This window comes from Podarcis erhardii (assembly GCF_964252035.2).
Source record: "Podarcis erhardii genome assembly, chromosome: 18".
NCBI classification, from domain to species: domain Eukaryota; kingdom Metazoa; phylum Chordata; class Lepidosauria; order Squamata; family Lacertidae; genus Podarcis; species Podarcis erhardii.
Window position 1 is genome coordinate 10,635,165 of NC_138516.1, and position 15,769 is coordinate 10,650,933.

Here is a 15,769-nt window from a genome sequence, read left to right on the forward strand (position 1 = left end):
CCCAGAAAGGCCCCCCTTGCCGCCCCCCTCCTCCTTGCCTCTGGCTCAGGAGAGCTGGGCCCTGATATAGATACAGCTGCTGCTTGCAGCCCCACGTAACTGGCAGGTAGCAAATTACATAAGCTCCGATATAGGCTTATAAACACAAGGCTGTTTGCACTGCTATCCCTGCCTCAAATCGAGCAGGCAGGCAGGTACATCATAAAAGCCTTATTATAAACCTCTGTACTGGTACAGCAAATATTTTTTAAATTTTCCATTCAGGGACAGCGTCTCGGCTGCGCCAAAACAGCAAATTATTTGTTCGGGAGGGGGGTTTCCAACCCCCAGTGTTTTCAAAGACCATGCACATTTCTTGGGGGGCTGGAAGTTGCCTTCTACTACGTCAGACCATTGGTCTCTCTCACTTCTCCAGGTAGGAGGCTTTTCAACCATACCTGGGTCATAGAATCATAGAATCGTAGAGTTGGAAGAGACCACGAGGGCCATCGAGTCCAACCCCCTGCCAAGCAGGAAACACCATCAGAGCACTCCTGACATCTGGTTGTCAAGCCTCTGCTTAAAGACCTCCAAAGAAGGAGACTCCACCACACTCCTTGGCAGCAAATTCCACTGTCAAACAGCTCTTACTGTCAGGAAGTTCTTCCTAATGTTTAGGGGGAATCTTCTTTCTTGTAGTTTGGAACCATTGCTCCGTGTCCGCTTCTCTGGAGCAGCAGAAAACAACCTTTCTCCCTCCTCTATGTGACATCCTTTTATATATTTGAACATGGCTATCATATCACCCCTTAACCTCCTCTTCTCCAGGCTAAACATCCTTTAAATCAGAGCCAGTGAAGGTGGTGAAGGTCCTGTGTGAGGGCCTGGAGGCGGTTGGAGGATGGATAGCGGCTAACAGATTGAGGTTGAATCCTGACAAGACAGAAGTACTGTTTTGGGGGGACAGGAGGCGGGCGGGTGCGGGGGATTCCCTGGTCCTGAATGGGGTAACTGTGCCCCCAAAAGACAGATGCGCAGCCAGGGAGTCATTTTGGACTCACAGCTGTCCATGGAGGCACAGGTCAGTTCTGTGTCCTGAGCAGCTCCATCTGGGATGCAGGATGAGACCCTCCCTGCCCGCACACTGTCTGGCCAGAGTGACGCATGTTCTGGTTATCTCCTGCTTGGACTACTGCAATGCGCTCTATGTGGGGCTACCTTGGAAGGTGACCTGGAAGCTACGACTAATCCAGATTGCGGCGGCTAGACTGGGGACTGGGAGTGGAGACCACATAACACTGGTCCTGAAAGACCTACATTGGCTCCCAGGACATTTCCGAGCACAATTCAAAGTGTTGGTCCTGACCTTGAAAGCCCTAAATGGTGCAGTAGATCTGAAGGAGCATCTCCAGCCCGGACACCAGGCCAGGGTCCCTCTCCCGAGGGCCTTCTGGCGGTTCCCTCCCTGCGAGAAGCAAGGTTACAGGGAAGCAGGCAGAGGGCCTTCTTGGTGGTGGCTCCCTCCCTGAGGAACACCCTTCCATCAGATACCAAGGAAGTAAACAACTACCTGACTTTTAGAAGACATCTGAAGGCAGTCCTGTTTAGGGAAGTCTGATGTTTTATCCTCTGTGTAATATTCTTTTGGATATTCCTCTTGAAGGAAGGGGGGGGGGATATGAAGGCAAGAATAAACACCTAACGGGGGGAATCGCAAAGCCCTGACTCTCAGTCCCAGCAACCTGGAAATGTTGCAGGCCTTCGGCGGCTCCGAGGGGAAAGTGGGTAAGCCAATCCCCCCGTCTGGAGTGAAAATAAAGAGAGGGGAGGGGGAAACAGGGAAAGCGCCCGTTTCCTAGCAAACTGGCCCACTAACCTACTTTTGTGCATAATCGCAGGCCTGGCACTTTCTGCGGCAGCTGTTACGTTTGCAGAGAGAGAGAGAAATAGAGAGAAAGGGCGTTGTGGGTGCAGAAGAAAAGGAGAAGGAATAATAATAATAATAATAATAATAATAATAATAATAATAATAATTTATTATTTATACCCCGCCCATCTGGCTGAGTTTCCCCAGCCACTCTGGGCAGCTCCCAATCAAGTGTTAAAAACAGTACAGCGTTAAATATTAAAAACTTCCCTGAACAGGGCTGCCTTCAGATGTCTTTTAAAAATAGGATAGCTGCTTATTTCCTTCACATCTGAATGGAGGGTGTTCCACAGGGTGGATGCCACCACCGAGAAGGCCCTCTGTCTGGTTCCCTGTAACCTCACTTCTCACAGCGAGGGAACCACCAGAAGGCCCTCGGAGGTGGACCTCATTGTCCAGGCTGAGCGATGGGGGTAGAGATGCTCCTTCAGGGATACTGGGCCGTTTAGGGCTTTCAAGGTCAGCACCAACACTTTGAATTGTGCTTGGAAACATATTGGGAGCCAATGTAGGTCTCTCAGAACCGGTGTTATATGGTTTCGGCAGCCGATCTCAGTCCCCAGTCCAGCTGCCGCATTCTGGATTAGTTGCAGTTTCCGGGTCACCTTCAAAGGTAGCCCCACGTAGAGCACATTGCAGTAGTCCAAGCGGGAGATAACCAGAGCATGCACCACTCTGACAAGATAGTCTGCGGGCAGGGAGGGTCTCATTCTGCGGACCAGATGGAGCTGCCCTGGACACAGAATTGACCTGTGCCTCCGTGGACAGCTGTGGGTCCAAAATGACTCCCAGGTTGCGCACCTGGTCCTTCGGGGGCACAGTGACCCCATTCAGGACCAGGGAGTCCCCCACACCTGCCCGCCCCCTGTCCCCCCAAAACAGTACTTCCGTCTTCTCAGGATTCAACCTCAATCTGTTAGCCGCCATCCATCCTCCCACCCCGGACACCTGGGTCCATCTCCCGAGGGCCTTCTGGTGGTTCCCTCACTGCGAAAAGCAAGGTTACAGGGAACCAGGCAGAGGGCCTTCTCGGTGGTGGCCCCCGCCCTGTGGAATGCCCTCCCACCAGATGTCCAAGAGAACAACAACTACCAGACTTTTAGAAGACATCTGAAGGCAGCCCTCTTTAGGTAAGCTTTTAATGTTTGATGTATTACAGTATTTTAATATTTTTTTGGAAGCCGCCCAGAGTGGCTGGGGAAGCCCAGCCAGATGGGCGGGGTATAAATAATGAAATTATTATTATTATTATTATTATTATTATTATTATTATTATTATTAACGCAAACTCGCTCAGAGCCGCAACGAACCGTGTCCCTGCTCCCTTTTCTGAAACATCATTGATCTTTAGTGGTTTGGGAACGGGCCGCACGCCTGGCCCCGTTCCAGCCCTTTAATCCTATTCCCAGATTTGCGTCCCTTTAATCCTCTTTTCCCTCTGCAGTCCCCACCCTGAGGAGCTCTGCTGGAGGGACAGTTCCTGGCTATATGTAGGACGTGTGGAACATGACTCATGCGCACTCAGACACGCACTTGCGTTCGCCGGCCTTGTCTCTGTCAGGCCCTTTGGCTCCGCCAATTGGAGCTGCTTTAACCACTAGGCTTTATTTCCCTCGCAATCACACCTCCGAGCTGCAAGAAGGAAGCTTCTGATTCAACTTTCTGAGGTTCGGCCGTGGGATCGAAGGTGGTGAATTCTCCTTTCTTGGAGGTTTTTAATCAGAGGTTGGATGGTTGATTCAGCTGAGATTCTTGCATTGCAGAGGGGTTAGACTGGATGACCCTAAGGGTCCCTTCCTAATCTTCAATTCTATGACTGTCAAGCAATAATAATAATAATAATAAGAGTAATAAATTTATACTCCGCCCATCTGGCTGGGTTTCCGCAGCCCCTCTTGGCGGCTCCCAACAGAATATTACAAAGGGGGTAAAACAATCTGACACTGTTATAACTCCACACTTGTAAAATCAGATAAAGATTATTTCAGAAATAGGAAAAATAAAAACTCGGCGGCCGAATGACCACGGCGACAGAGCGGCTAACCTATGAGGAGAGGCCAAAAGCGTTTCACAGAACCATAGAATTGTAGAGTTGGAAAGAGGGTCGTAGCAGCCAACCCTTTGCAACGCGGGAATCTTTCGCCCAACTCAGCACTCGAACTCGCCACCCGGAGATTCGGCGTCTACCAAACGAGCTGCTTATCCCTCACGAATTGCGGCTTCCTAGTCTAGAAGAAGAGGCAAGGTGGCAGACGTTTATAAAACGGTGCTATAAAATGATACTATAGGGACTTCCATTATTATTATTATTATTATTATTATTATTATTATTATTATTCCCCAGCCACTCTGCCGGGCGGCTTCCAACATAAATAAAAACATTATAAAACTTCCCTAACAAGGCTGCCTTCAGATGTCTTCTAAAGGTTCTACAATGATTTATCTTTTTTTCTCCCAAAATTTTTTTATTTAAACAAACAAACATAAATCTTAACTGTACTTAATCCAATCTTGGTAACATTGTTAAATGACTTCCTAAAATCCCCCCTGGCTGAGTTTCATTGTATATCGTTGTAACAGTTTCCCCAAAACCAATTTTCTCATAAAATTTAACTTAGTCACTTAACATCTTTCTTCCTTTTCCTTTTAACTTAAAGCATTTTGTTCTCTAACATCACAGATTTAAACCCTAAGCCTGTCTGGTATTTCCAAGTCCCCCCCCCCCAATTAAAATAGTGACTTATCATCTTATATGCTCTAATGGAGCCTCCATGTGCAGGTGCACTCTATCCTAGGTTTTTAGTATTTTTTAGGCCACTGGGAGCAAAGGATACTGGACTGGACGGTCCAGTGGCCTTATCCAGGATGCTCTCCTGACGTCCTTCTCCGTCTTTCTTCTCTGTGTCATCCCTAATCCTGTTATTATTATTACGAGAGGCACAGATTTAATGCTGGGGCCAAGGGAGTCTTCTACATCCCAGCCGTGACAGATCTTTATTTTTAATTTATTTATTTCTCAAAAGGAAAACAGTGCAAGGAATCTCTCTACGTACGTCATTGTCTGACGGCAACCCTAATTAACCGGCATTTACCATGTTTCGCGACACGCCCCGCCTGCAATTTTCCTTTTTTTTTCTCTTCCAAAGGAGGAGGAGGAAATTGCAAGATGTAATCAGGGAATTTTCCATTTGGCACCTCCTCATTCCTTTCGGTGCCCTAGTTTACGGGAGACGGTCCTCCCGCCTGAAGGGAATGTTCAAAAGCAGATCGGATGCTTGGTTTGGGCCACATGGGGCCAACACGGGCTGGCAGCAGTGCCTGTTCCCCAGGGTTTTGGTGCTATACATGCAAAACAGGCGCTCTGCTGCTAGACTTAAAAATAAAGCAAGACCTCCTGATTCTGGATAAAGGGCCTAGGTAGGCCAGCATATCCTGCACTGACTGGCAGCAGCTGCCAAGGTCTCCGCCCCATCGCTGCCTTGAAGATGCTGTGGGCATTCTCCATGCAAAGCAGATGTAATGACAATAATTAGAATAACAATAATAGCACCCCTTGAGCTCAAATCCTCGCATTGCGGACGCAGGACAAAACCCACTTAAATTAATGGACCAAATTACGCCCGCCCGAGTTGCGTCTGTGAATAGGCCTACTCTGAGTAGGGCGAAATGATCAAGGCAACTTCTGTGCACATATATAGGTCGCTCACTATCGGTCTTCCCCGTTATGTAATTCTATTTCGGTTACAGTGAAAATATTCCGACCTTTGCACAGGGTTACTGTAAATTAATACTTGTGTTCCCTCTTTCTGTTGGCCCGCCTTGCATTTTTTCGTAAAAGTGTGGGGGTGTCGATCCTTCTGCCTTCATGCAGAAGGGCCAGGGCCAGATTTGGGTTTGATGTGGCCCTCAGCTCCTGAAGGTCATGGGGCCCTTTATATGTCCAGCCATCCTTTGTCAACAACAAATAGTCACTGTTTTTGAATAGATGCTATATGGTCATTTACGGACCTAACAGGTATCTCAAGCACACCACAAAATATGTATTTTATCCAAGTCATTGTTGAACTGAAATACAATTAAGAAGAAGTACATTAACAGTGAGATACAATTAAGAAGAAGCATATTCATAGTGAAATAATTATTAAGCTCCAACTTAAAATGATTTTTTATTCATAACAAACTGAATCATGCAAACACCTTGGCATTTGGCGATAAGCAAAAGGTCCTTTAGAAACACAATTTACAAAGACTCATAATCTAGTCTCTAAAAACTTGCTATAACATGAAATAATACTAGGTGTAAATAATGGGTAGGCAAACTAAGGCCCGGGGGCCGGATCCAGCCCAATCGCCTTCTCAATCCGGCCCACGGACGGTCTGGGATTCAGCGTGTTTTTACATGAGTAGAATGTGTCATTTTATTTAAATTGCATCTCTGGGTTATTTGTGGGGCATAGGAATCCGTTCATATTTTTTTCCAAAATATAGTCTGGCCCCCCACAAGATCTGAGGGAGAGTGGACCGGCCCCCTGCTGAAAAAGTTTGCTGACCCCTGGATCTACGATGCAAACTACTAATAATTATAAATAGCTTTATTAATATGAAGTTAAGTGTTATAACCTGTAGAATGCAATTGTAGTTAACACAAGCAGGCAGGGCCCATGACTTACGTCATAGGAGCCTACACAACACAAAACACTGTTGCTGTATGTAGGTTTTATTTTATTTGTCTTTTATCTTATATTTTGGAAATGTACATCCAGTAGTTTTTCTCCCCCTTTAAACGTGTCAAGGCAGAGAGCTCCCTGTTGCCCTTTAAATCGGTTCATAACTAGAACCTAGTACATTGCTTATTGCTTTGATTTTATGGATCAGTGGTCTCGTTAGATAGTAAAATTCACGTTAGATTGACGTTTTAGGGGTTGTTTTTAATTAATCCGTTTTGCATTGCTTTCTATGGGAAAGCACGCCTTGGTTTTGGAATGCTTTGGTTTAGGAATGGAATTTCCGGAACGGATTAAGTTTGAGAACCAAGGGACCACTGTAAATGAAGGGGAAGAAATGGAGGCAGTGAGAGATTTGACTTTCTTGGGCTCCATGATCACTGCAGATGGTGACAGCAGTCACGAAATTAAAAGACGTGTGCTTCTTGGGAGAAGAGCAATGACAAACCTAGATAGCGTCTTAAAAAGCAGAGACATCACCTTGCCGACAAAGGTCCATATAGTTCAAGCTCTGGTTTTCCCAGCAGTGATGTATGGAAGTGAGAGCTGGACCATCAAGAAGGTTGATGGCCAAAGAATGGATGCTTTTGAATTCTGGTGCTGGAGGAGACTCTTGAGAGTCCCATGGACTGCAAGAAGATCCAACCTCTCCATTCTGAAGGAGATCAGCCCTGAGTGCTCACTGGAAGGACAGATCCTGAAGCTGAGGCTCCAAGACTTTGGCCACCTCATGAGAAGAGAAGACTCCCTGGAAAAGACCCTGATGTTGGGAAAGATGGAGGGCACAAGGAGAAGGGGACGACGGAGGACGAGATGGTGGGACAGTGTTCTCGAAGCTACAAACATGAGTCTGACCAAACTGCGGGAGGCAGTGGAAGACAGGAGGGCCTGGCGTGCTCTGGTCCAGGGGGTCACCAAGAGGCGGACACCACTAAACAACAACAATGTTGAATATCCTTTTGCCAGGGGCGGACAGAGCAGGGGAAATATGCCTAGAATCGTGGAATCACAGAATGGCAGAGTCGGGAGGGACCCCAAGGGACATCCAGACCGACCGTCTGCAAGGCAGGAGTATCTGAAAAAGCATGCAATTTCGTTACCAAAAAAAAATAAAATAGGGAGGGAAGAGGAGGTGGAGAGAAGAGAGGAGAGGTGATGTTTTGCATTATATCACAAGAGGAAGTTGCGCGCAGCATGACATAATAACAGGGGTGGGCGTGGCCTGGGGAGGCGTGTGATTGACAGGAGGTGGGCGGGGCCCCGAGCCCGGGGATTCTCGCCTGCGATTTTTTTCTTCCACGCTTTGCAAGGAAAGTAGGTTAGCAGATCTCTCCGAGCGCGCTTGGCAAAGGCGAGGGAGAGCGGAGGCGCGCGAGGGAGAGCTCCCGTCCAACGCATATTATTATTATTATTATTTATTCCTAATAATTAGGGTATAGCAGAAACAGAAAGCAGGAGGGAGGGAGGAAGAAGGTGCCTCGGCTCTCCATCTCTCCATTATTTATTTCTCTTTTCTGCTCCATCCATCCTCCCGCAAAGAGTTTCGCTTCTGCATCCGATCTCATACATGCGATTTCCAGAAGCGCGCACATAAAGGGATATCGGCCAACATGCGAGGTAAGGGTTATATTTCGTGTGTTTTTTTAAAGGGGGGGGGGATGGAGAGAGACTAAATCTCCGCTGGCCCCGATCCGAGCGCTTTTAAACAACCGAAAAACAACAACAACAACAACCCCAAACTCTGCTTTTACGCAAGGTTGGAAGCGTGCGTAAATCTCCCCGCGCGCGGACGCTGAACAACTGCAGCCTACTCGGAGTAAACCTATTGAAATCGGGGAAGGGGAGGGGAGGATCTGATTTCAATGGGTCAACACTTGAGTAGTACAGTACTTGGTTGCGTTTGGGTCCAGAGAGGGGAGAAGAAGGTGCGCTCCTGCAAGCCGCGCCTACTCCGAAGTAAATCTCCAAACCGCCCACCCTACCCCGTTGGAATCAATACGGGGTTATTGGAGCCACCTGAGTTTTACTCGAGAGTAGACCTGTTGGAATAAATGGGGCAGCGGGAAGGCTTATTGCAAGCCCAAAACTGCGACCTTATGCATGCGCACCTTTAACCTGGGAACAAAGCCCGTGCCACTTTGCTTCCGAGTAGACCTGCAGAGGGATGGCGCTGTTTACTTGGGAGTAAGTGTGTTGAGAGAAGCTTTACTCGCTCGTGAACGTGCTTAGGCATTTGCAGTCTCAATGATGATGCGGTGGGGTTTACTCGGAAGCAAATACTTCTGTGCGCAGGGAAAGGAACGCGTGTAGGATCGTAGCCTTAGTGTGTGTTGGGGGCGTCCGGATTGTGTTCCTTAGAAAATGATATTTTCTCCCAACATCAAGCAAACACTGGTTCACTTTGCAGCTGAGCAACTTTACAGTATATGGCGTAAAAACCCAGCAAATAATAACATTTATCATATAATAATATTTATTATTATTAGGGCCATCAGGGCAAAATAAACTGTCAGTTGCAGGAGACACAAGAGTTGCATGCAACTCAGAATCCACCCTTTTAAAATGAATTTTGAGCCAAGTAAAGTTGCGTCCATTCATTACAATGGGTCTTCTCTGAGTAGGGTTGGGTCAGAGACAGCCTCACATTATTTCCACTCCCCACCTTGATTTATCCCCTGTCTTGGTGGCGAAGAATCTTGCGTTGAAGATTCAGGACCTGCAATTATTATTACTAAATCCTGAGCGACTGTTACTTAAGCAATGGACACCGGGAGATATATAATTACGTTGGTGAGCCATACAAGATGACAAACATGATCTAAAATTTGTATACAGTACACTATGTAGCGTTCCAAGGTTTTTCCTTTTTTAAAAAAATGACCAGGCGCAGAGAGAGATTCAAAAACTGAGTTGTTCCACCCCAAAAAAGTGCAAAAAAAACCCTCATTTTGAATTTCACCGATTAGATTCCTGCCTCTTCAAAGAGAAAAAAAAGTTAATTAAAAAATGTTTTATTTTGTTATCTAGAGTTGTTGTTTTTTGCGGTAAGGTTTTGTTGTGTTTTCCGGACTGCAAATCTCTCAGGCTGCAGTTCTGAATTATGTTTGCTATGGATCATGTCCCCAACTCCCCAGGAGCCAGGGTGGTTTACTTCTGAGTAAAACATCTTTGAGACGTCCCTGCAAATCTCTTTGCCTCTCTATTCCCTTGTATAATTTGATGGCTTTCCCCCCTCGCTAGGAAGGTTTTAGTTGGAGAGCTAGATTAGGTGTGGGCCCCCACCCTTGTTGCTCGGTGACGACAATGCACTCTGCACATTCTCAGGGGCACTCTTGCCCTGCCAGAAACCCGGCCTTGACGAAAGGACACAGTTTTTTTTCCCTTTTTAAAAAATTTCCAGATTCCCCCAGCACAATATCCACTTTCAGCTTCCCACTGAAAGAGACTGGTCTTAATGTTTTTATTTCTGTTAGGTGGGTTGGTGCCATTTAAAAAAAAAAAAAATGTTTCCAGGCTTAACATAGAAGGAAATATATATTTTGTCCTTTAAAAAAGGGAGGAGTAACAGCCACAAGGAAGAGATTCCAGAGTGGGGGCCGAAAGAAAATAGGATTTTTTAAAAATAATAATCACCCAGTAGACCGTTCCTGTTCCATTTGAGAACTGGCCCACCACTAAGCTAAAAGTTCAATTAATCGTTATTTTTCCATAACGTTAATACCAGGCCTTCAGCTAAGGCTGGGCATTCAGTTTGGGTAGCTGTAGAAGGTTTGTTGGTTTGGAGAATGTATTGACTTGTAGGACTGTCCTACAACGTTTTATAGGGAGGCTCTCGGTGAGGAATTAAGGAATTAAGTGGTGTGTGTCATTAAGCCCCCCCTTCCCACTTTTGCCTCGGTCTGCGGACTCTTAAATCTCTCGGTTGCGGGTTCGAGATCCACACTGGGCCAAAAGATTCATGCATTGCTGGATGACCACCAGGGTCCCTACAATTCCACCATCCTGTTCTAGGATAACCTAGCAAAATACCCAGCGCTGGCCGATGAATCGCGTCTGGTGAGCTTCCCGGTAGACCGAGGGGGAAAATGGGTAGCCCGGGCTATGATAGAGGGTCCTAGAAAAAATGGGGCAGCCTAGACCCTACGCCGAAGCCCTTTGGGGGCGGACTGGGCTTCTGTGCCCCACAGTCGGACCCTGGCACTGCTGAGTTCGGACAGCTCTCTCCATATTTGATGCCACGCATTCATATTCCCTCTCCAGATCCAGCCCCTGCCATCTGTTGACCCAATTTTTTACAGAGTCATGACCCACAGATTGCCCAATATATAGCATATATATCTCTCTCCGAAACCTGATTTACAGGATTCAGGAGAAAAAACAAAACCTATTAAGGATGTTACGGGTATCTTGCTGATTCCGTCTCTTCCAGCAGACGTGAGTTTCTGTCTGTATTATTTTCTGGGAAAAAGAGAGGCCCAGATTTTGCTAATAGGTGCTCAGACAACCCAGGGTCTGTGCCAGCTTTCAAGTTACCCAGAGGAATGTTCCTGTGTGACCTGCAAGGCTTGCGCATTGCCACACCTGCCCGGTCATGTGCTTCAGTGTAATTTGCTACCGACCGCTGTTGTTGTCTTAACAGTCTTGGAAAAAATAAAGAGGAGCAGTTATTTGGGTCAGCCTTCCCTGCCCGGGTTTTAAATTGGCAGTGTGGGCAGTCAGCTGAGCAAGAGACTTGTGAGATCTGGAGGCTTGCATGCTTGTGTGGAGAAAAAAAAGGTCTCTCTCTCTCTCTCTCTCTCTCTCTCTCTCTCTTTCCTGTTCATCTTTCTCCTTCCCTCCATCGACCGGGGGACAATGTGGGTTTTACAGTGTGATAGAACAAGGTTTTTGTGACCCCCTTAAAGGCATAACACATTATTATTAAGGAACGCTCTGTGATGGACTAGGAAGCCATGTCTGTATCCTTTTTGGGTGGGTAGAATATGCAGAATTGGTGCGGTTCACTAGAATATCTCTATTTTCACCGGAGAAATGTCGGAAGGTATGGAATTATCTGACCCATGAGCTGTCTGCAGGCAATCCTGTATAGGGAAGTTTTTTTCCATGCTCTATCATGTTTTTATATATGTTGGAAGCCTCACAGAGTGGCATATATATAGCAAAAATATCATTATGGAACGGGACATCCCTATTTTCACCGGAGAAATGTCGGAACGTATGGAATTATCTGACCCATGAGCTTTCTGGAGGCAATCCTGTATAGGGAAGTTTTTTTCCATGCTATATTATGTTTTTATATATGTTGGAAGCCTCCCAGAGCGGCATATATATAGCAAAAATATCATTATGCACTGGGACGTCCCTATTTTCACCGGAGAAATGTCGGAGGGCACGGCACACTTTCGGAGCAGGCGTGCGGAGATTCACCTTGGCCTTCTCAAAGTAAAAAAACCAAAGAAACGATGTTTTCTGTCCTGCTGTGGTTTCCTTCGACCGCACGGACTCTGCCACGTGTCTGGTCGGCCATTTTGCAGCGGCCTCCGCCGCCTCTCTTCCCAGCCCTTCCAAAGATGGCCGCAGCAACGCTAACAGGCGGTTGGAGGGGGTAGGAAGAGAGAATGGCGACTGGAGCATAAAGATGGGAAGAAGAAGCCCCTTTGCGTTCTGGGAAAACATCTTCCATTCGCCGTCCAGCTTAGGGCTTGCCGGTGCGCGGATAACGCATGAAATTCCCCGCACTGGGATTTGCAGAGAGGATTAGCTGTGGCAGAGAAGGGAAACGTGCTCATCCCTGTCTCATATGCCTGGATCCGAGCGTCCAGTTTCTGCCTGGTCTCCGTTCACACACTGCCGCTACTTCCCCAGCGCCATTTTGGTTCCATGCGCCACTCACCACGTTGGCCAGAACCAGTATACGCCTCTGCTTTTTCCCGGCGCCATGATAGCTGAGCCCTTTCTGTCGACAGGGAAAAGACAATGTGCTTCTTTGCAGCATCCATGCTCTCATGCGCAAGCCTCGGCTTTTCTCGCCGTCCGTTTTTCAAAATGCCCCCTTTATTTCTGCAAATATATTAAATTTTTTGCATTTTGTTTCTGTTGAGCATGGGAGCAAAGACCTCAAGGCCAAAAGATCTAGTGTCCAGATCAAGGAAGTCATTTGTTGTTGTTGTTTAGTCGTTTAGTTGTGTCTGCCTCTTCGTGACCCCCTGGACCAGAGCACGCCAGGCCCTCCTGTCTTCCACTGCCTCCCCCAGTTTGGTCAAACTCATCTTAGCAGCTTCGAGAACACTGTCCCACCATCTCGTCCTCTGTCGTCCCCTTCTCCTTGTGCCCTCCATCTTTCCCAACATCAGGGTCTTTTCCAGGGAGTCTTCTCTTTTCCTGAGGTGGCCAAAGTCTTGGAGCCTCAGCTTCAGGATCTGTCCTTCTAGTGAGAACTCAGGGCTGATTTCCTTCCGAATGGAGAGGTTGGATCTTCTTGCAGTCCATGGGACTCTCAAGAGTCTCCTCCAGCACCACAATTCAAAAGCATCCATTCTTCGGCGATCAGCCTTCTTGATGGCCCAGCTCTCACTTCCATACATCACTACTGGGAAAACCAGAGCTTGAACTATACAAGTCTTTGTCAGCAAGGTGATGTCTCTGCTTTTTAAGATGCTGTCTAGGTTTGTCATTGCTTTTCTCCCAAGAAGCAGGCGTCTTTTAATTTTGTAGTCCCTCTCTATTCTGCCCTGGTCAGACCACAGCTAGATTACTGTGTCCAGTTCTGGGCACCACAATTTAAGAAGGAGGTTGACAAGCTGGAAGGTGGGCAGAGAAGGGTGACTGAGATGATCAAGGGGTCTGGAAACTGAGCCTGATGAGGAATGGTTGAAGGAGCTGGGCATATTTAGCCTGGAAAAGAGGAGATAGGGTAGCCACCTTCAGATATCTACAGGAAGAGGGAGCAAGCTTGTTTTCTCCTGCTCTGGTGGGTAGGACTCGAACTCGTGGCTTCGAGTGACGAGGAGCCCCTTCCAATGCAACGATTCTATAAATCTACCTTTTTCCCTGAGGGAGATTGGAACTTTCTTTCAAAGGCCATCAGGGCTGGGGAGCAGGGTTCAATGGGTCCCAACTCCCAGGAAAATGGTATAGTTGAATTTAGCGAAAGATGGAGGGCTGAGGTTCAGGGGGACAAATACAACCCCCCCAAAAAACCCCAACCTTATATCTGGTCTTTGGAGTCTACCCATCCTGCCCCCCATCACTGGTCCAGATATTTTTGCCTAGCTGAGTCCCTGGAGGAGGAGAGAGAGGGAGAGAGAGGCCTGCTTAGGAACTTTTACAGATGTAGTAAAGGTCAAGGGACCCCCAACCATTAGGTCCAGTCGTGGCCCACTCTGGGGTTGCGGCGCTCATCTCGCTTTACTGGCCGAGGGAGCTGGAGTACAGCTTCCGGGTCATGTGGCCAGCAGGACTAAGCCACTTCTAGCGAACCAGAGCAGCGCACGGAAACACCGTTTACCTTCCTGCTGGAGTGGTACCTATTTATTTACTTGCACTTTGACGTGCTTTCGAACTGCTAGGTGGGCAGGGGCAGGGACCGAGCAACGGGAGCTCACCCCGTCGCGGGGATTCGAACCGCCGACCTTCTGATCAGCAAGCCCAAGAGGCTCAATGGTTTAACCCACAGCACCACCCGTGTCCCTGATGTAATTTTACAGACGTAAAAATTATCAAATGTTGCCCCCGCTGCCCCTCCCTCGCCTGTGGCCCCTAGGGCGAGGTTGTGATGTGGCTCTCTGCTTAAGGACGCTCCCTGCGCTGCCTTAAGCTGAACATTTTTCAAACGGAGCCTTCAAGCATCTTAGGGCGACTTTTTGGGAATCTAAGACGCTGCCTCTGCCCATTTCACAGAAGGGAAAACAGGCACAGTGCACAGGAAAAACAACAACCCCCTCTTGCACAACTTACGCCTGCGCCAAGTGGGGAACCCTCAAGAAGCTGGCAGGGGAAAAAACCCTCTAGCCACAAACCAAACCCATAAACCCTTTATTTTTTTAAAAAATGTATTATAACTGGGCGGGCAAAGGCAGGTGTTTGCAGGGTCCACAAACACCCAATTGGGGAACCCCGAAATTTCGCCGTCAACCCTTTGAAGTGAGAAGCTTTGGAGGCAAAAAGTCCCAGGTCCCTATCTATAAAGTGCATTATTTTCCTGTATTTTATTTTATTTTTGAATCCTTGTTTGGATTTCTCGTTTCTCCTTTGTTGTTTTTTTGCAAGTCGCCATTGATTACAGGGGTATCTTGGTACCCGAACGGTTCGGCTCCAGAACGCCACAAACCCGGAAGTGAGTGTTCCGGTTTGCGAACGTTTGTTGGAAGCCGAATGTCCGGCGCGGCTTCTGATTGGCTGCAGAAAACTCCTGCAGCCAATCAGAAGCTGCGCCTTGGTTTCCAAATGGTTTCAGGCATGCATAGGCAAACTTGGCCCTCCAGATGTTTTGGGACTATAACTCCCATCATCCCTAGCTAACAGGACCAGCGGTCAGGGATGATGGGAGTTGTAGTCCCAAAACAGCTGGAGCGCAGAGTTTGCCTATGCCTGACAGAATTACGAGCCTGGTAGATGAAGGGAACGCAGTGGATGTAGCCTACCTTGATTTCAGCAAGGCATTTGACAAGGTGCCCCATGATATTCTTGTAAAGAAGCTGGTAAAATGCGGTCTTGACTATGCTACCACTCAGTGGATTTGTAACTGGCTGACTGACCGAACCCAAAGGGTGCTCATCAATGGTTCCTCTTCATCCTGGAGAAGAGTGACTAGTGGGGTGCCACAGGGTTCTGTCTTGGGCCCGGTCTTATTCAACATCTTTATCAACGACTTGGATGATGGACTCAAGGGCATCCTGATCAAATTTGCAGATGACATCAAACTGGGAGGGGTGGCTAACACCCCAGAGGACAGGATCACACTTCAAAACGACCTTGACAGATTAGAGAACTGGGCCCAAACAAACAAGATGAATTTTAACAGGGAGAAATGTAAAGTATTGCACTTGGGCAAAAAAAATGAGAGGCACAAATACAAGATGGGTGACACCTGGCTTGAGAGCAGTACATGTGAAAAGGATCTAGGAGTCTTGGTTGACCA

The 15,769-nt window shown here is 47.5% G+C and overlaps 1 protein-coding gene across 2 annotated transcripts in view; it reads left to right on the forward strand.

The window, feature by feature from the left end:
- Positions 1-7,944: 7,944 nt before the first annotated feature.
- LOC309332927 (nuclear receptor ROR-beta-like) overlaps positions 7,945-15,769 on the forward strand; it is a 39,713-nt gene continuing 31,888 nt past the window's right edge. For both annotated transcript variants that reach the window (XM_081846293.1, XM_081846294.1), the window contains exon 1: positions 7,945-8,247. In XM_081846293.1, coding sequence (XP_081702419.1) covers positions 8,241-8,247 — 7 coding nt within the window. In that variant the 5' untranslated portion in view covers positions 7,945-8,240. The remainder of the gene's footprint in view (positions 8,248-15,769) is intronic.